At 49.9% G+C, this 26,488-nt stretch overlaps 1 protein-coding gene across 1 annotated transcript; it reads right to left on the bottom strand.

Annotated features, from left to right (window-relative positions):
* Positions 1–4,764: 4,764 nt before the first annotated feature.
* On the bottom strand, positions 4,765–11,686 carry retreg2 (reticulophagy regulator family member 2). The gene is made up of 9 exons (XM_007910112.2): positions 11,452–11,686; positions 10,710–10,816; positions 10,050–10,080; positions 9,298–9,427; positions 8,614–8,698; positions 7,810–7,947; positions 6,555–6,646; positions 6,016–6,151; positions 4,765–5,577 (listed from the first exon to the last, which is right to left on the bottom strand). The coding sequence occupies exons 1-9, from the start codon at positions 11,664–11,666 to the stop codon at positions 4,982–4,984; spliced, it is 1,530 nt and encodes a 509-aa protein (XP_007908303.1). The 5' UTR covers positions 11,667–11,686; the 3' UTR covers positions 4,765–4,981.
* Between the last annotated feature and the right edge of the window lie 14,802 nt (positions 11,687–26,488).

The following is a 26,488-nucleotide window of genomic DNA, read 5'->3' as shown; positions in this document are numbered from 1 at the left end:
CAGGTGCTTGTGGCCTCTTTTGACTCCGACGTGTGGGTTGATTTCCTTTCGGTGCAGTCGGTGAGTGTGTACCTGCACCAATCTACACTGACGTTACTTAAGAAAACCTGGAGCTTAGTGCGGAACTGTGGTGGTTTCATGGTGGTGTTTGTATGTGAGTTGTGTGTTTGTGAAGGCCTTCTGTATCCAGTTATGCTGCTGATCACTGAGCTGTGGAGTCTATTGCCCAACTCACACTGTCTACCTTATAGGGGAGCCAGACAAGCCTGAACGTGGAGGAGAACGAGTCTGTTTGTTTGTGACATAACATAACAAAACATAACATGTAAGAGCAGGCGTAGGCCATTCGGCCCTTCGAGCCTCCCCGCCATTCAATCATGGCTGATCTCCTAATCTAACTCCAGCTAATACCATAACCCTGCCTTATCCCCATATCCCTCAATACCTTTTGCAATAATCACCACCACCGTCACCACCTAACTTCCTGCCATAATTGAGATGACTTCAAGACCCTCCTCTTCGACCGCACATTCGGTCACCCTCCTACCCCTACCCTCCTGATCCCAATCTCCAAATCCTTGACTGTCCAGCGCCTTCGGATGTCCTCCCGACGTGAAAGGCGCTGTGTCAATGTAATTTGTTGTTGATGTTCTTCACTATTCCCTTTCCCCGAGGAAGATCTTCCTCGGTCATTCAATGCTTGGAGTCTATGTGCTGATAAGAGCACCACAGGCAAACCTTTCCACTTGTAGTTGGACGTATGTTTTAGCAGGAGACTGAAATCTCCATTGCTTCGCCAGTGTTGGCTTGGAAATTAAGTCTGTGTGTGAGCTATAAGATGTCTCACAGATTTACTTTGGATTGAGTTGTCCTTATACAATCAGTATCTGCTTCCACAAACTTACAGAAATAGTTTGTCAGGGCTTTAGGCCCCAGACCTGTCACCTCACTCACTCCGGGCTGTATATTGCTATTACTTTGATTACTTATTGTCTTGTGCTGTAGTTGGTAATGAAGCCATGGGTGGCTCCTGCACTCGATTGAGCAGAAGACGAGAGCAGTGGAGTGTGATGTTCTATACACAGTCTCTGGCAGGAGATGCATTAATGGCCCGTGTAACATAATTAATTGCTTAGTATTTTAAGTTAACGATTGTCCCAAAATGGCAGCAATCGGTGGCTAGTGACTGCTCACTGCAGGTTAGGACCATCCGGTCACTGACGAGACCTACTCTGTTCTTCTCTGTGGACATTACATGTCAAGTGGAGGGATTTTTAAATTGGGTAACTTTAAAGTCAATTCTTTCTAATAATCATTGCGTTTGATGTAGCGCCTCATCACGTCTACTAGACATCTCAAAGCGCTTCACAGGATATACTGCAGAGCTGCTGGACAGTGTATTTTGTGGGCGAAACACAAATGCAAATGGGATTTCTTTTAGGAAATAATATTTTGGGATTCAGTATATGAGTAGTTCAGGACATGGTGTGAATGGGTTTTTTCGTCTAGTAATTCTTCAGCAAGGCAGCCTGATGCGCACACTGACGGACTGACCTGCAGGTCCGTGTGAGCCACTGACATACTAATAGCAAGTGATTGCTGTTGAGTTGGGTATAGACGAGGCCACTCGTGTGGGGGAGTAAAACATCAGCTCAGACCTGATGGGCTTTTTTGTATGTGCTGCTATGAAATCGGATCCGGTTACAGTTGCCATCCACGCACACTCCCCCGAGCTCCAGCCTGATCAGGCCGTGCTGCGAGGGGATTCCTCCACGCCACAAGGGAGGCAGTTTAGCATTTGGTGACTGAAATTCCTTGCGGAAAATAATAATCCTCGCATTTGATATCGTGCCTTATCACGTCGTGGCGACGTCTCAAGGCGTTTCACAGGATATATTGTAAAATATAGTGACATATATAGAAATGTTTGAATGCTTAATTTGGAAGCCAGTTGGACCTTCATTTTAATAATTATTATTTTTGAAGGGAATATTACCCCCAGAAAAGCAATCTGCCAATTGTCTTTTAACAACCAGGTTCCTACGTAGAGTGAGGAAACTTGCCCAACGTTTCGCGCTGCCCAGGAATCAAACCCAGATCCGAAATAATGAGACCTGTTACCTATCATAGCAAACGGCTAAACTGCCTCACCCAGAAAATCTGAGTGTCCGCATTGCAGCCTGAATAAAGGACATCCAACACACTGAGGCCATTCTCACTGTTTACTATGGTTAAGTAGAAAATGTTCCATGGGTACGTTCACACAGCAAAACACTGCAATGTTATGTTCCATAATCACCACTCCCTCATGGGACCCACCAAGAACCAGCTGTACAGTTTAAAAGGGTAAAGTGTTGGCAAGGACTTCCTTTGGTTGCACGGGCCAGTTGGATCCTCTTGTGACTGACGGGTGTAAATGTGGTAACTGTCAGCTCTGTGTGGGCCCCACAGTCAAATCTGTGAGGCAGCAGTTTGTTAACCAGCTGTCTGACTCAGTCTTCACATCCGTCTCTTCCCGAATGCCCTCGCTCTCTGAAGATTAACTTTAGTTGGGCTGGGGGGGGGGGGGGGGGGGGGAGGTAGGAAGAGAGAGAAGCCATGCTACATCTGTGCAAGTGCTCTGGGACGCTATCCTGAGTGAGGGGCGCTATAATAATAAACCTTATATTTGATATAGCACCTTATCACGTCGTTGAAAAAATATAAATGCAAGTTGTTGTTGTTGTGCATTGTGTGCACAGGCTCAACCAGCCTGAAAAGATGACTGTTCCTCCTCCACACCCTCTCCAGGCACTGAGCCAGTCAGTCGAGTCAGGATCCCAGCTGTTCTGTGCTAATTATATAAAGGTTTGAGTTTATCCAAGTTGAGGCTGTGAACCATTGAGGGAGCAGGTCGGAGCCTGCTGAGCAGAGGGAGTGGACAAGGTGAACGCCAAGAGATCGGTCCCTGTGTTCTGAACTCAGTCCAAGGAAAGCCACATGGTTTGCCAACAGCAGCACAAGGATTAATGTTCTCTGTCCATTTTATTTTGATTACTGACCTGTTCTCCCCCCCCACCCCTACAGCTCAGGTGCCCAGCCAACAGTGTCGAGCCCTGTATAAAAATCGTATTAACCTTTTGACTAAGAGGGCCACAGTGAAGGAGATTAGAGGAAAGGTTTAAACGTTCACACCGGAGAGGGCTTAGGGAAGGTTGCAAGAGGTGTAGATAAACCTTAAACCTTAATGTGTTTAACACGGTCACTGTAACTGCACAATGGGGAATACGCAGACTGAAGCTCACGAGGGACAGTGGGCAGACAGTCAGATTGAATGACTTCACACAGCGAGCAGAAACTGTACAGTGAACAGCCAGTGGAGGATTGTGTCAGCAAATTCAGGAGGGATTAGATACACATTGCATAAAGCGATTTAAGAGTATGAGACAGATTAGTGTCAGATTTTACTTCACAACTGGCCAGGTGGACATGATGGGCTTCTCTGTTCCTCACCTTCCTGTGATACCTTCAACCTCCTTCCCCACCCCCCCTCTCACAAATCAAGAGAACAGCTTACAGTGCATCCCCCCCACTACCACCTGAAGGAGCAATTTTGAAGGAAACAGTCCCAGAAGGAAATGTGGAATGGAGGTGGGGACAGCGAGTGATGTCAGTGGTCCACACACATTGATGACAATACTGTACAGACACAGATAAACAAGTACAAACAGCGGTGACCAGCTTATAACAGAACAGCACTGAACTAAACCCGGAAAACATCTTATACATGGAGGACCTTAGCGAGAGACTGCACAATGGAGGGGCTTAGCGCTTGGTAATATGGGGTGGGGGGGGAAGAGAGGGTTAAAGTTGCTAAGCATATAACCGTTTGAGCCCAGCATTCCACTATAGCTTTAAATCCAATGTTACTAAGCTTTGGCTCTCTTTTTAATATGTATATATAATAATCCTGGCATTTGATATAGCGCCTCATCACGTCTTTGAGACATTTCAAAGCGCTTCACAGAATAAACTGTAAAGTGGATTGAATGACTGTATATTTTGTGGGTGAATCACTGCAGCCAATTATGCACAGCAGCATCCCACAAACAATCGTGGATTGAGTGACCAAATTTCTTTTTTAAAAAAAGGAATTATTATCCCTGGAAAAAGCAAACCGCCAATCGACTAACAACCGAGTTCCTACTTATAGCTAGGTAAATATATTAAATTATATATATAATATATATCTCCATCCAAGTTGAAACTTTCAGTTTCCAGGCTGGAAAACGATCAGGTGTGGGGGAACCCTGACTGATTTCCTCTCCCCCCCCACCCCCCCCCACCCATTTTCCAGAGCAGACAGAAACCACTGCCCTGGGTGAAATCAACTGAAATCTCTTGAGAAGTACACAAAGCTTAACATAGCATAGGGGTGGGGGGGGGGAAGAGGAGAGATGTAAACATCGTTCCCTCCTGTTCTGCGTGGCTCAGTAACACACCCCCGCGCACCATGCATTTACTCACTGAGCCACGTTTAATTGAGTCGGACATTAAAGACAATCTGTATTCAACATAGAAGCCACGTGCCACCAACCACACCACGAGACACGGGGGAACTGGGGGGTGGGGAGGAGACTTATCCGTGCAAGATCTTTGGAATGTGTCCACTGTTGAAAGGTTTAAAAGAAAGCATTGGCAAATCTTCAGTCGCTGATGGGTGAAGTGGAGGGATGGGGGGAAAATAAATCAATCAAACTGCTTCACTGAGAAACCTGTGTTATACCTTCCAGCCTCTGAATGGGAAGCCATTCAGTGCATGAGACAAAGGTATCAGGTCTCTGTGGAAACGTCGAGAGTCAGTGACAGAGGGTCTGGTCAGAACACAAGCCGAGAGATGAAACGCTGTATCTCTGCACCACCCCCCCGCCCACACACACACACGCGCACACACAATCGCCGCCGACTGAGCGAGTGGAACAAATGCAGGGCGGGGTGTGGGCTAGCACTGGCTCTCTCTGGGTGGCGTTGCTGGCACCTGCGGGGATTCCAGTCCGTCGCCCACCTGCCTCTCCTGCTGCTCGGTTAAGCCCAGCTCCGTGTCCATCTGGTCCAGCTCCCCCTGGTCCAGCAACTCAAAATCATCCACCTCCTCCTCGGTCTCCCGCAGTTCTGTCTCCAGCAGCGGACTCTGCTCGGTGGGCAGGAACTCGCTCTCCTCCACACCTCCCTCGCCATCGCCCGGAGTGGACAGCAGGGCAGACAGGGCGTTCTGCACCACCGAGGAAATGGCCGAGCTGACGATCTCCTCACTGAAGGCCTCTAGAGTCATGCCCGCTTGCCCGGGGCTCTTTGGCGCACCACTAGCTGCCTCGACACTCCCGTTGAAGTGCGTGTTCACAAAGTGCAGTGGAGAGGTGAGTGTCTGAATGAACGATAAAGGTTCCCGTGCCGCAGTTGCTGCGCTCCGGTCTGGGGTTTCCTCCTCGCCGGCCACCTCTGACTCTTTGACGGCAAAATCCTCGACTGAGGGAAACTCGGGCAGGTCTTTGGCGAAGGCCTCCTCAGGCTCACTGTGCACGCTCTGCTGGTCCAGGTCTGCAAAGGAAGGAGAGCAGTCACACAGGGAAGGGAAATCGGGCAGCGTTGATTCACTAGGATGTTACCAGGAGTTTGGTATGATGAGGGACATGAGAAGTTAGGCCATTCTTTCTCTTGGCCATGACCTTCCCCATCAAGTTCATGGCCAAGCCCTGTAGCTCAGTGGTTAGCGCCCTGGCCTCGCAAGTGAGAGGACCCGGATTTGATTTCTCGAGCAAGACGATTGGCGGATTGCTAACAATTCAAAAATAAACAGAATTTTGGTCACCACGACTGTTTGTGGGACGCTGCTGTGTGCAATTAGCTGTCGCGTTTCGCCCACAAAATATAGAATCATTCATTTTACAGTATATTCTGTGAAGTGCTTTGAGACGCTTCGAAGACGCGATAAGGCAAGTTATCAAATGCTCTCTCTCCCTGAGATGATGGACTCACCTTCTGACACGTCAGTTAACTGTGGGGTCGTTCCTCGGGAGACGGTGAAGCCTCCGCTCTCCAGGATGGAGGCCTCCTCGTCAGACAGTTCGGAGTCAGTGATCGCCAACGCTAAGGCTGTGGTCTTTGGATCCGCCTGACAAGATCAGCACACGCTGTGAGCAACGATACACACACAAACAAAGCCCTTCTATTCCACATTCTTACCAACCTAACTGGAAGTTCATCCTTCAAGGTAACAGCACAGGACAATTACACAGCGCCTTTCATGTCAGGAGGACGTCCCAAGGCACTGGACATTCAAAGAATTTGCACCCAAGCTGGGGGTTGGGATCAGGAAGGGTGGAGGGCAGGGTGAGTGACCAAAGGCGAGGTTGAAGAGGGTCTTGAGACTGGCAATGCAATCCAAGTCTAGATTGGGATTCCTGCAGTCAGCGCTGAGAATTGTGTTTACCAGAAGCATGGCTCAGATCCTCACTAAACACCGGTGAGGAATGGAAGCTATCGACTGCACTGGTAACTGTTGAATGACTAAGTACCTTGGAGTTGAAGCAGGACAGCTCGGCCTCGCTCTCACTCTCGGTCTCCGCTGTGGGTTCATCGCTGCTCTCAGACTTACGGTCTCGTTTCTCTGTATGGGTGAGAAACCGCACATTTCACAGAAAGTTACCAGAGACCGACCGACCGGGCTATTTCATTATTCAATGGCCGTGCGTGCATAGATGGGATGTACATGGGGAACTCTCGGCAATGGGTTTCCACTGTGTTGACATCTGACTAAAATGGGAAATTGCCGTGTTTGCGTGCAGAATACACAGTCACTGCATTTGACAGGAATTCTTTGTGAAGCGCTTTGAGATATAATAAATTTGCTTTTCCTTCAGTGTTGTGGTCCCCAACAGCAGATGGTGCTGCTGAGACACAGCAGGATGCTCTGGGCTCAAAATAACAGCAGCAATTTTTGCATTCAGGTTAAAATCCTCCCCTCACTGATCCCAGCCCAGACCCTCTGAACCAGGTTCTCCAACCCCGCGATCGTGATGGACCTCTTGGAACATCACAAAGTGGTCAACCAACTCTTTCCCCCCCCACACCTATCCAGGTAAGTCCGCGCCATGGCGTGGCCGTAAATGAAGAAAAATTCAACAAAGAAACGTATATAATAATAATCCTTACATTTGATATAGCACCTTATCACGTTGTTGAGATATTTCAAAGTGCTTTGCAGAATATACTGTAAAGTGTAGTGACTATGTATTTTGTGGGCAAAATCTGGCAGCCAATAGCACACAGCAGTGTCCCACAAGCTGTCGTGGATTGCATGACCATATTATTATTATTTTATTATTAACCTCAGAAAGCGATCCACCAATCGACTTATTAACCGGGTTGCTACTTTGCCTAAAAATGCACAATCACTCTCGTGACAGCAATTACCTGACGCACAGGCAGACATTGCAACACTATAAGCCCTGAGGCAAATGCAAGGATTATTATAGTCAGCCAGAGAGTGATTGTCGGGGCTGTCACACACAGTAGACATCACAGCGAACATCCATGTACCTTCCAGCAAGGACCCAAAGCAGCGATCAGGAACCCTTCACCGATTGCCCCCCAACCCAGGGGTGGTGGGGAGTGATCAGGAGCGGGAGGGAAGCTTGGCTGATTTTCCTTCCTCTTTTACATGGTGTGGAGGGGGTGCTATATAGTGATGAGGAGCAGGACCTCTGGATGATTTGATTTCTCTTACTCCTCTCCCCCCTCTCCAACCAGTACAGAGACCGTGTGACTTACTCTTTCTCTCCCGCTGGGGATGTTGGGTTCCTCCTTTCATGCTGTAGTCCAGCTTCATCAGGACGGGCTCGATGCCCGTATACATCTTCTGTATCAGCTCATGGTACACCACCAGTGGCCACAGCAGCACGCTCAGGACTGCAACACATATCACAGTCCCGCTGCTCACTCTCACAACAACAACTTAAATTTATAATGCGCTCTTCACAGGTAGTTTCCCAGAGAGCTTAACAGTGGCAGAGCCTAATCCAAGGGGAGGTGACCATAGATACGGTCAAAGAGGAAGGTCTTCAGGTGCGATCTGCAAATGGACGCAGGGATTCAGGGACAGAGTTTTTTGGGGTGCAGTGGCAGCCAATAATGGAGCGGAGGGCATGGGGGACAAGCAGGAGATCGGTAAAGAGATAAATGTTTTTAGGGAAAATAAGGGCTGCAGAGAATGGGAATTATCATAGAAACCTTCAGCACTGGAGGAGGCCATTTTCCTCAATGTGTCTGTGCTGCTGCTCTCCAAACTATCTTCCATTATTAATCCCATGTCCCAGGTTTTTTTTAATGTGTTCACTGCTCGTGTGCTTATCCAGATCCCTTTTGAATGATTCGATTGCTTGGTAATGAATTACTGCTGCTTGATTCTTCTACAAACAATCCAGTTTCATGCTACACAACAGCGACTGCTTCAAGTTAAATAGGTTATGTGATTGTGTCTGATATACAGCGCGTGGGTTTATAGGTATGTTGCATGTTGACAAGACTATCCTGGGTGTTGGTGGTTAGCCAGGAAATTTTTCATTGAATACTCACTGAAGATGTAGGAAATCATGATTCCCGGGATGTAGTGGCCAATCCCGGCCATCGCTGCGCTTCCAACACACATCTTCAGGCAGAACTGGAGACCAACAGAGAGATTCAGGTCAAAGCTAGCAGTATCAAGCTCTCTCCCCTGCCCACCTCTTCCCCTGTCCATTGGTCAGGCTGTCAGAGGAGCTCACACAACACAGAGGCCTATTGAAATATGGTGTGCGAGCTTTGCTGCCCACACTGCCACGGTCACATAGCGTTCTGTAGCAAACATAAGGCTATTATCTACTTAAAGAGCTTCATTTTTTTTGGTCAAGTCGTAATTGAGATTCTGTCTGCCTTGTGAACTCATGTCATCCTCTCCACCGAACCTGCTCTAAACTTGCCCTTCACACCCCGAAACCTGTGCTTCCTCTTTCCCTGCTAATCCGGTGTATGTGAAAGTATTGTTCTGGGTTTACCATGTTATTTAAGAATTTATTAGGTGAAAACAAGGTCCATCCAGTCTGCCTTCCACCATCCTAGCGGTCGCTTGACATGTCGTGTCCCAACTATATACTGTATCCCCAGATATTATTTTTAGCACCTTGTATACCTCCCCTCTGCCATCAATTTAGGGTTTAAACAGGAAGATTGAGCCAACACGGGGAGTGCAGCTGACAGTACTCACACACACACCACACACACCTGGCCAGGGTTCTGTCGCTTGTACTCTGCCACTTCCTGCAGGTAAAGTTTGAAGGCTACCCAGCTCTCAGCCAGACAGTGGCAAAGCTCGGGCAGCCTGAGCAGGCGTGGGTGCACCGAGCTGCCATCGCTGGAAGGAAACAAAACACACGTGTAAATACACAGAGCAGATGGCTTAATGGCTTCGCCAGCAAACCACTTGGAATTCCGTAGCGTAGTGGTTGCAGCACTCGCCTCGCAAGTGAGGGTACTTGGCTTTGATTCCCAGGCGGGGTGAAACCTTAGTTTCGCAAGTTTTCTTACTCCACACGCCTGTTTACCTACCAGGAAGTAGGAACCTGGTTGTTAGTTGATTGGCAGATTGCTTTCCGAGGGTAATAATCCCTTAAATAATACTAATTTGGTCACTTAATCCACAACTGTTTGTGGACACTGCTGTGTGCAATTCGCTGACGCGTTTTGCCCACAATATATATTCAATTCACTTTACAGTATATTATGTGAAGCACTTTGAGAAGTCTCAATGATGTGATAAGGCGATATATCATATGCAATGATTATTATTATTGTATAAATCCAAGTTGTATTTACATTGATGGCTAAAACCACCATCTTTTCACTATGTTTATGTTTCTAGCTGCCCAGAGGTCAGTGCCCATCAGACTCTCAAGGAGACTGTATACATTAAACACACAACGGCAACATGGAGACATCAGCAGGTGAATAATTTGAACAGATAAGTGGGAACGTACCTGTCACTCTCAGGATCCTCAGAATGCTGGACTGGAAGGAATAAAAGAAAAGGAGAAACAGAAGGGGTGGGGGGAGTGGGGGAATAGCAGGTTAATCTGGATGTTCGCTCTTTCAAATACGTTTAAAAACCACAAAGAGAAAGGCCACGCTTGTGCTGGCTAAAACTACTGGTAAAATTGAGCAATGCAGCTAAAGAGGCCATTTTGGAGACTGAATGGATTCTTCAGACACACAGAACGTTAAGGGAGTTGGATACGTGGCACAACTTGGGAAGTACTGATGTGACGAGAGGGACAAAGCTGTTCGGGGAGGTCCCGGGGGGTGGGGGGGGAACTGTAGCCAAAACCACAGTCCAAGAGATTGGTCTTCAGTTTAGTTTTCAAGGCTGGGAATAAGGCACTGAGACATCCAGGACAGAAGTCCAGAGAGCAATAACTGGATGGCTGGAGACATGAAGCGGGCAGTTGTGTTTTGGTCAGTCGGGTGTCTATGCGGAAACCCATCACCACGCTTAAGAGTCTCCAAAACCAGGCGGAGATTTTCATGCATCCCAACCACACGTGGAGATCCCAGCGACAGCTCCTCAAGTTTCTCCTTCTAACGAAGACCCCGTTTTTCTCTTAATAAAACTCTCGCGTTAACGATGGAGATGAGTTTACCTGTAACCTCAGGAAGTAACTGATTCTTCCATCGCTCCAGAAGCAATATCCCCAGCAGAGAACTGCTGATCAGAAAGATAGGGCGCAGTGAGGTGGACGAAAATAACCTGGTTTGGGGGGGGTGGTGGGGGGAGAAAGAGGACATTCAGGGCAAATGTGACTCATTCACACAGAACAAATACAGCAGATAATGAGAGGGGCAGCGGCGGGGGAGGGGAGTGCCCGAGGGAGTGCGGGAGGGGCTTTGACCCGGGGGGGGGGGGGGGTTCCACAAGGGAGATGCAGGGCCCTGGGGTGGGAGGGGCATTGCCAGGAAGTAGGGGTATTGCCCTGGGGGTGGTGGGGGGGTAATGAGGGGCATCAGCCTGGGAGGGAGGGAAGGAGGGAGGAGAGGGGCGTTGCCAGAGGAGCCTTGTCCAGGAGGGGGAGGGGGCGTTGCTCGGGGAGTGTGGCCCAGGAGGGGAGGGGGCGTTGCTCGGGGAGTGTGGCCCTGGGAGGGGGGAGGGGGCGTTGCTCGGGGAGTGTGGCCCAGGAGGGGGGAGGGGGCGTTGCTCGGGGAGTGTGGCCCTGGGTGGGGCGTTGCCCCGGCGGGATGGGAGTGGGGGGTGGGGGAGAGAGGGGCGTTGCCAGGTGAGCGTTGCCATGGGGAGCCTTGCCTCGCCCCGGGGGGGGGGGGGGAGGGGGGAGGGAGTGCGGCGCAGGCGCAGTGTCGGGCTGCGGCGCGCGGGGCGGTGACCGTTACCAGAAGAGGCCGCTGAGGGAGGCGAGCATCAGGCCGCTGTGCGCCGGCCTCTCCCACACCAGCAGCCGCTGCAGGTACATCAGCGCCGGCTCCGAGGCGCCCAGCAGCCGCCTGAGCCTCTCCTCGGCCCGCTGCAGCTCCAGGCTGTACTCGGCGCCGTCCCCCGGCTGCTCGGGGCCCGGCCGCTCGCTCCGCTCCTCCTCCGCGCTCGCCATCTTGCGCGAGCCGCCCCCACCGCCTGACTGACTGACTGGACTGGACTGGCGGCGGCGGCGGCGCCTCGCCGGAAGTTGCGTCATTGAAGCCGCACTGCGCAGCCCGCCCGCCCGCCACGTTCACCCCGGTCATGTGAGAGGGGGGGGGCGGTCCCCGCCAGCCAGTGCGCTCACCGGTCTCCTAGCAACTGTTACCATGGGCGCACAGCAGCAGCAGCAGCATCACCCCAGGGCGAGTGGTACCCAGGGGCTGGGATACCCTGGCAACAGTGGTGGATGGCAGCATCACTCCTCGCGTACGGAGGGCTCTTGCCGACAAAACACACTGGGACTAACTTCAGGGCAGGTTTCCTGGACTCCACACACACACACACACACACACACACGTAGGAGTTTGGTATGAAGAGGGACTTGAGAAGTTAGGACCATTCTTTCTCTCCGCCGTGAGCTTCAGTTTCCCGGCGGAGTCCCCCTGTAGGGCAGTGGTTAGAGATTCCCGGGCGAACCCTCGGTGTAAGTTTCCATTAAGTGGGAATGCAGCTGTTAGTCGATTGGCAGATCGCTTTGCGGTGGGCAATAATCCCTTCGAAAATGATAATAATTTGGTCACTCAATCCACGGCTGTTTGTGGGACACCGCTGTGCCGCAATTGCAGCAGTCGGATGAGAGGGTTATTAGTATCACTTGTCTTAAGCGGCAGCACAGCTCCGCATTATCGGAGATACCGATACCGCCCTTCGGATGAGACGTTAAACCGAGCTCCCCCTCCATACCCTGTTCAGATGAACACAGTCACTACAATTCACAGTAAATTCTATTTTGTACTTTCTGGTTTTTATCTCGTTGGGTCTTTTTTAATTGTCCTTTAATTCTTAAAGGAATATCCTACACACTTTTCCTCTTCAGCTGTTTCCCTTTTAAATGTTAGGGTTTGAGATTCAACAGCCACTTCAAGTACAGTTTATGACTAAATTAGTGTTTTCCTAAGATAATGAATGAGAGTTGGCTGTTAATAAAACTCCTGGCTATATAAGACAATGACATTTCCCTGGAATTTAACGTTGGGGTCCTTATGGCATTCAACACAGCAAGCCAAAGTGAACAAGTGCACTAGTCTGGCTCCAATTCCAGTCAGTGACTTATAGGATGGACTAAGGATATTTTGGTTTGGAGAGGGTACAGCGAAGGACAACGAGATTGATGGATGGAATTAGGTTTTTGAAGTACAAGGAGAGGCTACCAAAGCTGGGAATGTTCCCATTGAATAAGTGAAAACTCAATGTGAACATAAGAAATATTCAAAATCCTAAAGAGTAGAGATATTTTTTTTAAAAAATGATCACAAACTCCACAACTAGAAGGCATGAGTTTGACCACAGAAGAAAGGTGAACAGACAGTTCAGATTGAATTACTTTACGCAGAGAGAGAGCAGCGAGTGTGTGGAATGGATAAGGCAGGAAGTGATAGAGGCGGACTGTGTCAGCAGATTCAAAAGGAAACTAGATAGCGACTTGATGAAGAAGAAATTGATCAAGGGTATGAGAAGGAGAGAATAGTGCAGGATAATAGTTTTTCGTTTGAGACCAGTGAAGATAATAAGTCCTGTTGCGTAGTGGTTACTGGGCTCGCTTCGCAAGCGAGAGGACCCGGGTTCAAGTTTCCTTACTCCCCTCGTCTCTGTTTACCAGCAGTCAGTAGGAACCCGGTTGTTAGTCGATTAGCGGATCGCTTTCTGGGGATAATAATACCTTAAAAAAAAATTGGGTCAGTCAATCCACGACTGGGTGTGGGACGCTGCTGTGTGCAATTGGCTGCTACGTTACCCCCCCCCCCAAATACACGGTGGTCACCTTTACAGTATATGCTGCGAAGGGCTTTGAGGTGGCTCAACGGCGTGATGAGGCGCTGGGTCAAATGCGAGGAATGCCGTCGTTATCCTGTGACGTTAGCTCGACTTTGGTGTCATTGAAGGTGTGGTTCTACCATTCGTCACCAGAGAGCAGCATCTCATCTATTCTTCAATCAGTCTTTAGTTTGGGATTGTTTACGGAGCTCTTCGCACCCCTGAACCTCTGACCCCCCCTTGTCCCGCTCCCCGGGGTGCATCGTAACCTTTCGCCCACAAAATACACAGTCACTACACGTCATGGTATATTCCTCTCCGCCACTGTCGAGCGCTATGGGCCCCTACCGTGCGTGAAGGGTGCTATACAAATGCAAGTTGTTGCCGTTGTTCTGTGAAGCGCTTTGAGACGTCGCAACAACCTGATAAGGCGCTATATCAAATGCAAGGATTATTGTTATTATTATTATTATTATTATTATTGACGAAGTCATTGTTCCTGGTTTATTTGCTCAGTCGCGTTCAGCATTGTGTCCACCTCTACAACCGCTTTGGGATGTCCTCACGATGTGAAAGCTTAAGTGTAAACGCGAGTGTATGTTGTCGTGTCTAAGGACTCAATTCAGAGATGAAATGTTATTGTACAGACTCTGGGAGTAGATAGTGTGAAGCCTGGAGAATAAGAGGCCAGTATTGTCCGTGTTAATTATTTACGCTGCATCTTGAAGCACTTTGTTCACAAGACAGAGGTATCTTAGTTTGCCAATTCTTCCTTCCCTGAAGGTCAGATCACAAGCCTGAATGCAGTGCTATCAATCTGGGGCCACAGCTCCAGGTAATTACAGCCAGCGACTAAAACGAAGGTCACAAACATCGCAGTTACTTTCACTCAGTTTGGTGTCAGTCTCGCTCGGCCGCTTGCACTCTCGCGCCCTGGGGGTCAGGCGGTTGTGGGTTCGAGCCCCCTTCTCAAGGGCTTTGAGTTCATCAATCCAGCACAGTGTCGGGGTGGGGGCTGCATTGTCGGAGATGCTAAACTGAGTCCCGTTGGTGCCTCTTCAGGTGGATGTTAAAGATGGCGTATGGTACTAGTAAACTGGGAATCACTGCAATTGGCAAAATTCACTTACACCCCACTCTCGCCCGACTCCATTGGCTCCCTATCCTTCAGAGGATCCAGTTCAAGATCCTGGTTCTCACCTACAAAGCCCTGCATGGCCTCACCTCACCATACCTCTGCGACCTCGTAACCCCTTACCAACCTGCCCGCTCCCTCTGCTCAGCCGGCTCCACACCCCCGACCCACCCGCTTCACCATTGGCGAGAGAGCCTTCAGCCACTCTACCCCCAATCTCTGGAATTCCATCCCCCAATCACTCCGCCTCGCCCCCTCCTTAAGTCTCCTTCAAGTCCCACCTCAAGACCCTCCTCTTCGACCATACCATCGGCCACCCCCCTTTCTTAGTGATTTCTGATTTGTAGCCGGACGTTTGGGGCCTTTTCTCGGTGGAGACTGTCCGGCTGGTGGATTCTGACTATATAAGGGCAGACACACTGGACTCCCGACACCTTATTCACAGCAAGGGCTGAGGTGGGGAGAGGAGGGGGTAAGTTAAAGAGAGATGGGGTGAGAGCGGGAGTGGGGGAGATGAGGAGAGGAGGGGGTGGGATTGGGAGGGGGTGAGTTAAGGAGGGTTGTGTTATGTGATCAGCGTCGGACACTGTAATAGTATTTCCGGGCTTGCACATTCCTCGCCGCCTGTGTTATCAGCGCAATACGTTACAGTATCACAGCACAGCCCCTTACAAGGTGATCAGCCCAATTCTGCAGCTTTGTTCCCTTTGTCCTTTCCCTTCCTGTTTATTTACAGAGGGTTTACGGGCTGACATCACAACCGGGCCACACGGAGACACAAGCCAAGCACATTGTAGCCACGGGAGCGTCAGGGGCTGAGCAGCCAGCAGAGCATGCACCAAGACGTGAACACTGGTGGCGAGGACCAAGGGTGGGGGGGGGTAGGGGGGGCAGAGAGGGAGTCAGCCATCAGTACTGGGGCTCTCTTCAATCTCGTGCCCTGCTCGCTCCCCATCGTGTCTGTGCTGGGGCTCACTCCCCCACTGGCGCTCTCTACTCTAACCCCATTCCCTGCTCTCTCTCTCTCTCTCTCGCTCCCCATCGTGTCTGTGCTGGGGCTCGCTCCCCCACTGGAGCTCTCTACTCTAACCCCATTCCCTGCTCTCTCTCTCTCTCTCTCTCTCGCTCCCCATCGTGTCTGTCCTGGGGCTTTCTCCCCCACTGGAGCTCTCTACTCTAACCCCATTCCCTGCTGTCTCCTCATTGATGTCAGTTCTGGAGCAAATTGAATTCCAAAATTGACCCAGTTGGTGTTGCTAAGGCCCCTCTGCCTCCCATAAGGGATTCGGCGTGCACTTGTATGTGTGTGTGTGTGCGTGCGTGCACATTGGTGTGTTTGCGCACAGGGTGAATATCTGTGCATTGGTGTGTGAATGCATGGCACATTGGTGTGTGCGTGTGCGCGGATATAAATGCGTGTGCATTGGTGCGTGAATGAATGCGTGAGTCTGTGTGCCTTGCAGCGTGGCTTAACCGCTCCTGTCTGAACCAGCTACTGGCCGAACCATAGCTTTTCATTTTCTTCCAAAAAGTCTGGCCGCTGTGATGGGAGGGCGGGCATTGTCAGGACGATGTCAAATGGGCCGAATCCACCATGTTAATCGCTCTGTGGCTTCAGTGCTATAATTCTATTTACCGGCTGCCTGCACCTCTGGACGAGCAAACAAGATTACACGTCGATTCACATCTGTTCCCAAGACATCAACATCCCAAATCCTATTAGGAGATTAACTGCACCTCATCCCCTGACTCCATCCCAGCCCCTTCCCTTCCCTGCTCTCTGCCTTTCGTGACCACAGCAATGGGGAGGCTGGTGATAAACCAGTGTTTATGGCAGCTCTGATGTGGGTGGAGTGAGTCTCCCTAATCCAGCCTGACATTTAATTCACTCCCTGTAATTTACACACATGCCAGAAGAGATTCCGAGCACTGGGTTTGCAAACGATTTTACTGATCTTAACCCGCAAGTTTCTCAAACCAAGACACGGCAACAACGTGCACTCATAGCAACTTAGGAACAGGAGGTGGCCATTCAGCCCCTCAAGCCTGTTCCGCCATTCTGTAAATTCACGGTTGATCTGTACTTCAACTCCAATTACCCGCCTTTGCCCCATATCCCTTGATCCCCCGACCTGACAAATATCTATCACCTCGGTCTGGACAATGTGAATGGATCCAGGCATAATCCATAGCCTTTTGGGGGATGGGGGAGAGAGTTCCAGATTCCCACTGCCCCTGATTTCACTCATAAATGGCCTGGCTCTAATTTTCAGATGATGCCCCCCTTGTTCTGGATTTCCCTCCCACCGCCCTCCGCCATCAGAGGAAACAGTTCCCCTGTATTTTCCCTATCCAATCCCTTTATCATTTTTAACACCATGCTGGAGCCCCTCTGACTCGCCTGCTTGCTCCCTCACCTCGTTCAAGGTCCATCTCAAGACCTTTCTCTTTATCTGGACTTTCGATGATCTTTCACCCCCCTCCCCCACCCCCTTTGGCCCCCATCTCCATCTCAGGTGCCCAGCCAGCAGTCTTAAGTACTTTAAGATGTCCTCCTGACATTTCTGGGGTGTTGAGAGGAAGGTGACCGAAAGTTTGATCGGAGAGAGAGAGACAGAGTCCTGATTGTTTATCGAAGGAACAACTTGCATTGTTTGTAGCACTTTATCACGCCCCAAAAACTTCTCAGAGCGCATCAGAGTCGTGACTGTTTCATGTTGGTGAACCCAACCGCCATTTGCACCAGGGAGTCCCAAACACAGCCACGGGTGGGTGACGATGGCCGGCCAGGACACCTGGAGAAACTCCCCTCCCTTTACCAATAGCGTCGTGTGATCTTTAACGTTCAACCTGAATGGGGCACCAACCAGACCAGGTGGGAGGTGGGCTGGGGCTGCTCGTGCCGGCAGTGCGGGGGTTAATGTGCTGCGTGCAGCTGAGAGAGGGGAATGTGTTCATTTACCAACCGGGCAGAAAGCTGCTGTCTGCTCCACATCGCAGTGTGCGTGTTGCCCTTTGCTCAATGTTAATGTGACATGATGGGGCGGTGAGCCTCCTGCTGAGAGCCCAGTGATGGGCACAGCAATCGCCCACCGCAAGGCATTAGGCACAGAATCAGAACAAACAGTCACCGCACGTGAGAGTAATTACTGTGAAGCTCTTCAACAACAACAACAGCCTTTCACACATCGCTCCCTCACGCAGCGCAGCATCTCAGAGACTCTGACTGTGGCGGAGCAGGACACCGAGCCGGGGGTGGGGGGTGGGGTGACCGTAGGCACGGTCCAAGAGCAGCGTCTTCAGGCGCGACCTTCAGACGGGGAAGGAGGGAGGGGGCAAGGTGGAGGGATTGAGGGAGAGAGTGACAGAGTTTCGGGGCGGAGACGCTGAAAGCACGGCCGCCGATGGTGGAACGGAGGGCACGAGGGACATGAGTTGGGGAGTGAGCAGGTCGGAGAGGGAGGGAGGAGGAGCGGGGGATTGGGACCAGTTGGATTCCTCTCTCAAAGAGCCGGGACAGGCCCTCTGGGCTGTAGGATTCTGTGATTTTCCTGCTCGTTCACAGTATCGATTGAGGTTGTGTCCTTCCCAGAAACTTTAGTCATGATTCCAAAAATAGATGTGCTGCTGATACACTGGCTGTGGGGAGAGAGCACAGCTCTCCTGGGACCAGGTAACATTCAGTCAGTCAGCCAGCCAGTGTGCGTGTGTCAGGCTGCCTCGCTGAAGCTGTCGTAAGAACAATTTTCTCTGTGGAGTCCTGCAACGTAGTGGTTAGAGCGCTCGCGAGCGAGAGGACCTGGGTTCGATTCCCGGCCGGGGCGAAATGTTGGGCAGGTTTCCTTACCACACACACCGCTGTTTACCTTGCGGTAAGTAGGAATCTGGTTGTTAGTCGATTGGCGGATCGCTTTTCCCGGGGTAATAATCCGTTCGAAAACAAACAATTAAAAAATAATAATTTGGTCACTCAACCCACGGCTGTTTGTGGGGAACGCTGCTGTGCGCAATTGGCTGCCGCGATTCTCCCACAAAATATACGGTTAATTCACTTTACAGTATATCCTGTGCAGGGCTTTGAGACGGCTCGAAGACGTGATGAGGTGCTGTATCAAAGGCGAGGATTATTATTATTAACATAAGAATTGGCAGACGAAAGACCAAGGTCCATCCAGTTTGCCTTCCACCATCCCGGCAGTAGCTTGACCTGTCGTGTCCCAAACTATATACTGTATCCCCAGATATTATTTCCTAACAGAAATCTCCCTCATTTGCTTTTGAAAGAATCGACGCTTTCTGCTCCTACCGTCTGTCTGTCTGTCTGTCTCCCCAGGGAGCCTGTTCCATACATCTACTCCTCGCTCACTGAAGTAGCTGCTCACTAAAATACTGTTTCACCTCCTCCATCTCGAACTCACATTGATCTCTGTCGTTCTCTCGCACCGAGCTGGCCCAGTGCGACCGAGAGGTACATATTCATCACTACAGCTGTCAATGGCCAGGTTACTGCTCTCACCAGAGCAACTCGCTTCTCAATAGCACAACATCTGGGGCACCCACTGAGGCTGGGAGGGAGACACAGCTTGGGAACAGTGAGCAAATCACTGTATGCTGTATAATAACACCCCCTGTTACTGGTTATTGTGATATGATATATTATACATTAACACACAACGTGTTACTGGGTATAACGCTATATTAGTGGAGTCCTACAGCTCAGTGGTCAGAGCGTTCGCCTCTCAAGCGAGAGAACCTGGGTTCGATTCCCGGGCCGGGCGAAACCTCAGGCGGGTTTCCTCACTCCACCCACACGCCTCTGTTTACCAGCAGTCAGTAGGAACCCTCTTGTCAGTCGATTGGTGGATCGCTTTCCAGGGGGTATAATAGTTCCCCCAAAAATTGGTCACTCAATCCACGGCTGTTTGTGGGACGCTGCTGTGCGCAATTGGCTGCTTCGTTTCACCCACAAAGTATAGTCAATTTACTTTACGGTCTATTCTGTGAAGCGCTTTATTACTATATAATATCACACTGCGTGTTCCTGGGTTTGTTGGGTTACTGGGGGTATTTCACATTCTAACATCATTCCTCAGTTGGCCCCAATAAGTCCATGTGTGTCTGAGCTGGAGGACGGACGGCATGATCAGTTGGGCGGGGTTTGCCTGGCTCGCTGTTCACAGGACCTGTTAATTACACACTACTGATTCCTTGCCCACCACAGTCTCTAATCACTGAATTACAGGCAACAGCTAACTTCAGAAACCAGCTGAGGGTGTGTGTCTGTCTGTTACTGTCTAACTCAAAGAGGGTGACTTTGCTGTGCCCAATGCTTCATTTACATTACTGCCCAGTTGGCTGTGAGGCAATCCATGGACTTATCTAACATTATTGCCTTGCTCTTGTACCCTGTGCACCTGTATATAAACCCCCCAATATATAACAATTAAATATATAATAATAATAATCCTCGCATTTGATGTAGTGCCTTATCACATCTTCGAGACGTCTCAAAGCGCTTCCCAGGATACATTGTAAAGTGAATTGACTATATTTTGTGGGTGAAATGCAGCAGCCAATCGCGCACAGCTGCGTCCCCACAAACAGTCGTGGATTAAGTGACCAAATTATTACCATTATTATTTTGGGGGGGGAATTATTACCCACAGAAAAGTGATCCGCAAATCGACTAACAACCGGGTTCCTACTTACTGCTCGGTAAACAGAGGGGTGTGTGCGCGTGTGTGTGTGGAGTAAGGAAACTTGCTTAAGATTTTGCCCTGCCTGGGAATCGAACCCAGGTCCTATCGCGCTTGCGAGGTGTGTGCTCTAACCACTGAGCTACAGGACTCCACCTGAATTTCCCTTCATCTCTGCACACGCACTTCCAGCTCGGTGTGTCGTGCAGGTCTGAAGTCAAGCGAGATAGAAGCAATGTGCGACGCTGTGCGTTCAGGCGTGAACTGAAGGAGCTGGAACTGAAGCCTCGTTAAATGAAGTGTTAACGCTCTCCTCGGAGCAGACCCACACATACACAGGCGCGCACACACGCGGCTGATTCTCTCTGTTCAACTGCAGCAGTCTGATAAAAGTCAAGCAGAGAGGCGAAAAGGCAGATTAAAACGTAATGGGGTGAAAATGCAATGTTTGATAACGGATTCTTTGTGATAATCATCATGGTTAAGAAACGAGGGAATTTCGTCCTGTAATAATAATAATAATCCTTGCATTTGATAGGGTGCTTTATCACGTCGTTAACACTCAAAGCACTTCACAGGATATATTACAATACAATAATATTATTATTACAATAATATTATTATTATATTAATGTATTATAAACAGAGACGTGTGGAGTAAGGAAATTTGCCCAAGGCTTCTCCCTGCCAAGGAATCGAGCCTGGGTCCGTCCTCTCGCTTGCGAGGCGAGTGTGCTAAACACTAAGCCACATAAAAAAGGCCACAGAGGTTCCAAATATAAAAGGCTTTGATAATCTCTCGGTCCCTGTTTTTTTGACTGTGTTTGTGAGAGTCTCTCTCCCTCCCGTTCAATAGCAAACAACTGTGGATGGTAAAGAAACTTTACTGATCTCAGGTTACAAGCGGGACTCAATGCCAACCCCCATCCCGCACACACGCACACACAGGCGGGTATCGTGCTGACACATCCACTGAGTCACGGAGGCCTGACAACTTGTGTATCAGCAGCGGACAGCACACTCAACAACCACCAGCTCACACTTGTACAGAGCCTTTCATGTCGGTTGGCTTTGGTTTGTAAGAGGCTTTTGCAAGCGAGATACGGTGAAGGAATAAAAACAGAAATGGCTGGGAACGCTCAGCAAGAAGTCAGGCAGCATCTATAGAGAGAGGGGAAAGTGAGTCAACGTTTCAAGTCGATGGCTGCTCTGAGAAGCTGAAGAGCGCTATGTGAACCCAAGTCGTTGTGGTTGTGGTGCTGGGGGCCAGTGGAGGATGGAACGGGGGGAGGATGATGGGTGGTGTGGAGTCTGGACACAAGCGGCGGTGTCCTGGACGAGTTCAGGAGAGGAAGAGAGACAAATCGATTTGAGAGAAGAAGCAAAACAATTCATTGTTATCCTGTCTTCCTGGCAAACATTGTAACGCACCGTTGACAAGTGGAACTAAATCAGTTGTTTTTAACCAAAGTTTCCAGTTCAGCAGAAGTCTACAGTGTAGAATTAGCTCTGAGCTGTGCAGAGCCAAGGTCACACCGGCCCGTCAAAGCCTCCCATTGCCTTGACCCTTACATTGCTCAGTGTGTCAGACGCTGACTTGCTCCCTGTTCTCTCGGAGTCTCAGCCCGGCTCAGTTGGTAGCCTCTTGCCTTTGAGTCAGAAGTTTGAGGATTCACGCCCCGCATTAGTGACTTTGAATAATAATAAATAATAATCGGTGCATTTGATATCGCGCCGTATTACTGCGTCGTTGAGCTTCAGAATATACTGTGAAGTGGAGTGACTGTGTGTGTTGTGGGCGAAATGTCAGTCAATTAATAATAATAATAATCCCTTTGTTTGATATAGCTCCAGATCACGTCGTTGAGACATCTCAAAGACGCTATGATTGCTGACAGGAAGAACTCGCCATTTAATCGCATTCTACCATTACCCTCACTTACCCTTTTAAACACATGGAACGTTACATGAATTTTCCCTTTATGACTAACGGACGTGCCGGGCTGCACTTTATCTAGGGAACAGGATAATTTCCTAATAAAGTCTAAACTAAATACATACTGGTGAAAGATAGCTCACTTTATCTCGTGATACATACGTAATAAAGAGTAAACTACGGGGATATGAGGGGGGGAAAGGGCAGGTCATTAGGTCTGAAAGGTTTGCTCTTAAAAGTGTCAGCACAGACACGATAGGCCAAACGGCCTTGTTGTGAGCTGTAAATCTCTCTGGTTTTATGATGTTCTCCACACTCTCCTCTCCAGATTGGCGACCCTCCGGTTATTTCACGATCAGGGCCCACAGTGAGAGAATGTAAAGGTTAAACAGACGCCGCAAGAGGAACCCGGGCAAACCACTCTCAGGCATTCTTTCTGACTCCAGGCTTTCTGCAGTGTGAGAAATAATTGCTTTCAAACCGCAGTCTCATCTGTTTATCCCCTGCTCGGGTCATGACCCAACTGTGCAGCGCCTTGGGACGTCCTCCTGACGTGAAAGGCGCTTTATAAATGGAATCTTGTTGTTGTTGTTGTTGTACGTCGGGGAGTCTGAGCTCACGGTGCAGGTCTGCACTGTGCTGCTGTGAGAGGCACTGGTCTCTGGGTCAGAAGTTAATTATAATAATAATAGTCTTTGCATTTGATGTAGCGCTTTTCACGTCTTCTCGACGTCTCAAAGCGCTTCACAGAATATACAGAGCCAAGTGTCCCACAGACATGGATTGAGTGACCAATTTTTTTTGAGGGATTATTACTTTAGGAAAGCGGTCCACCAATCGACTAACAACCGGGTTCCTACTTACTGCTGGTAACCAGAGGTGTGTGGAGTAAGGAAACTTGCCTAAGGTTTTGCCCTGACCCGCCCGGGAATCAAACCCGGGTCCTCTCGCTTGTGAAGTAGCATTGCTACCCATTACGCTACAGGACTCTAAACTGTGTGTAACACAGGGAGAGACAGTAAGAAAGGAGTTTTTGGGGCTCTTTCCTGGGATGTGGGGATTACTGCCCATCCCTAGTTGCTCCGAGATGGCGGTGCTGGGGTAATTAGGGTTGAACCACCCCATCCCCAGCGATTGTCTGGGGCTTTAGGCAATCCTTAGTGTGGAGACCTCACAGATATTTCCAGATACATCCAAAAACTGTAGCAAATAAACAACAGACTGAGCCTCTCCATGGCAGGCCCACATTCCTGACATGCCAGTGGCGCAGACAGGAAATGGCCACTGGTCAGCCCTCGCTCCTCACTACTATAATTAGCTCCTCTCCCAGTGAGCGGGTCCCTGCGTGCCAGGCATGTACCGTGTGATGTGCTGCTATTATACTGTAGACGTGTCCTTCTATCAGCGGGCGTCTGTCTCTACACAACCCGGCTCTTTCGGCCGTCTCTGGGACCCTGATTCCCGGGCGCCGGCACACATCGCCGGCCTAGATGGGCAAGTAAAACCCATGGAGTCCTGTAGCTCAGTGGTTAGAGCACTCGCCTCGCAAGCGAGAGGACCTGGTTTCAATCCCCGGGCGTCAGTCATTTGGCGGATCACTTTCCAAAATAACAATAATAATAATTTGGTGATTTGATAACACAATCCACGGCTGTTTGTGGGGACGCTGCTGTGCGCAATTGGCTGCCACGTTTCACCCACAAAATAGGCAGTCACTACACTTTACAGTGTATCCTGTGAGACGCTTTGAGACGTCTCGAAGACGTGATAAGGCGCTGTATCAAATGCCAGGATTATTATTATAATATTGTTTTAATGTCAATCTCCACACCTCCATAGAAATGCAAACAGATATGCAAATCAGACTCAAATGAGACGCAAATCCGCATGTAAATGAGATGCTAACCGTGTACCTCCCCCGCCATCGTGTTCCGCACAACACAAGAGTTTACGTCGGGTGAAGATTGAAGCATTGTCCTGAGATTATTACAATTTATTCCTCATCTCTTTATTTTCTCTCCTCGTCTGCTACGTGTGCTGGGAGATCGAGTCAAATCCCAGAGCTTTGGAACTCATAGAGTCTACAACAACAAGATTTCATTTATAGAGCGCCTTTCACGTCGGGAGGACGTCCCAAGGCGCTGGACAGTTGGGTCGGGACCCGAGCATTGGGGGGGAAATGGCCAGGGTGAGGGGAGGGAAGGGAGGGAGCGAGGAGGGGGTAGAGAGTCGAGAGGGGAGCTGAAGGCACAGTCAAAGAGATTCTAGATGATGCTTTGGGGCTGTTGTGCTGTCGGAGGTGCTGTCCGTCGGAAGATGTTAAAACTGTTCAGGTGGATATTAAAGATCTCCCCGCAGCGCTATTTGAAAAGAGAAGGGAGTTTTTCTCTCCCTGTGTGTCCTGGCCAACAATCCCCCCAAATAAAATGGGTCACTCACTCCGCGGCTGTTTGTGGGACGTTGCTGTGGGCAACCAATTGCCGCATTTCGTCTACAAAATACACAGTCACCCACACTTCACAAATATACTCTGTGAAGCGCTTTAAGACGACGTTGAGATGGGATACGGCGCTATATCAAATGATATAGAAGGTGGCTGTGCGCTGTACACCATATGGCACGTCCCCTCAGACAGCGGGAATGATCAAAGGGAGCTACAGGCACAGGAGCACAAAGAGCAGAGCTCGGAGATCTCTCCCCAACAATGAGAGCTGCAGTGACTGGGGTCTGGCGCACTCAGGAATTCCTCAGATCTCACAGCAGCCCACACTTAAGGAAGGGGTGGGGACTGCCATTGTGTCTGAGTGCTCCATGAGTCACGGGAGGCAGCCAGGCTCTGGGAAGTTCCACTGTGTTTGGGACACATCATTAAGCGCAGCCTCTCCCCCCCCCCCCCAATGCTGCCACAGACGGTCCATCAGGTAAAAGAGGGAAACCTGCCAGCAACTCACCTGGGAGAGAATGCTGTCTGTGAGCTATGAATCTGCGCTGTGCCATCAAACTGGAAATGATGGACTCACAGCATTACTGTGTCTCTAACCCTGACCTGGGAGTGTGGACACACAGTGTAGAGGGAGCGTTACTGTGTCTCTAACCCTGACCTGGGAGTGTGGACACACAGTGTAGAGGGAGCGTTACTGTGTCTCTAACCCTGACCTGGGAGTGTGGACACACAGTGTAGAGGGAGCGTTACTGTGTCTCTAACCCTGACCTGGGAGTGTGGACACACAGTGTAGAGGGAGCGTTACTGTGTCTCTAACCCTGACCTGGGAGTGTGGACACACAGTGTAGAGGGAGCGTTACTGTGTCTCTAACCCTGACCTGGGAGTGTGGACACACAGTGTAGAGGGAGCGTTACTGTGTCTCTAACCCTGACCTGGGAGTGTGGACACACAGTGTAGAGGGAGCGTTACTGTGTCTCTAACCCTGACCTGGGAGTGTGGACACACAGTGTAGAGGAGCTTTACTGTGTCTCTAACCCTGACCTGGGAGTGTGGACACACAGTGTAGAGGGAGCGTTACTGTGTCTCTAACCCTGACCGGGGAGTGTGGATGGACGCACAGTGTAGAGGAGCTTTACTGTGGATCTGACCCGTGAATGGGGAAAATGTTCTGTTTACCATCATCATGACCCCTCTGATGAGCACAAAATGTACACAGAGATAGAGAGCTAAATAAAGGAATGAAGAGCAGAGGGTTGTTTGTCCCTTTAAGCAGTCGGAGTGGCAGCTGTTCCCAGGGTCTAACATTCCTCTGACAGATGACGTGATTGGGTTAAGTGCTGCCATATGGGTGTTTGATCAGGGATACACCCCAAGCTCATCACTAAGTCACTTCCTGCTTTGGGTCGTAGACTCAATCCCATTAACAAAATTCTTCCATCCTCGAGGGGGGATGGGGGTGGGAGGGGGAATTTTCAGAATTACAATTTCTCCTTTGAACGGACAAAGTCCTGTAGATAGTGGTTAGAGCACTCGCCTCACAAGCGAGAGGACCCGGGTTCAATTCCCAGGCGGGGAAAACCTTAGACTAGTTTCTTTACTCCACACACCTCTGTTTACGTAGCAGTAAGTAGGAACCCGCTTGTGAGTCGAGTGGCGGATCACTTTCCAGGGGTAATTGCCCATGGCCTTGCTCCCCCTCTACCTCTGCGACCTAATCTCCCTACCAATGTGCCCGCTCCCTCCGCTCAGCGGGCTCCGGCCTGCTTC

The sequence above is a fragment of the Callorhinchus milii genome, unplaced genomic scaffold (genome assembly GCF_018977255.1).
Source record: "Callorhinchus milii isolate IMCB2004 unplaced genomic scaffold, IMCB_Cmil_1.0 Scaffold6, whole genome shotgun sequence".
Taxonomy (NCBI): Eukaryota; Metazoa; Chordata; class Chondrichthyes; order Chimaeriformes; family Callorhinchidae; genus Callorhinchus; species Callorhinchus milii.
This window is presented reverse-complemented; position numbering and strand designations above follow the sequence as displayed.

Coding starts and splice junctions, on each gene's coding strand:
- retreg2 (XM_007910112.2), bottom strand. CDS start 11,666: ATGGCGAGCGCGGAGGAGGAGCGGAGCGAGCGGCCGGGCCCCGAGCAG. Junction 6,647..7,809: donor TCCCCAGCGGGAGAGAAAGA/GTAAGTCACACG, acceptor TCACCCATACAG/AGAAACGAGACCGTAAGTCT. Junction 5,578..6,015: donor GTTAACTGACGTGTCAGAAG/GTGAGTCCATCA, acceptor CTTCCTTTGCAG/ACCTGGACCAGCAGAGCGTG.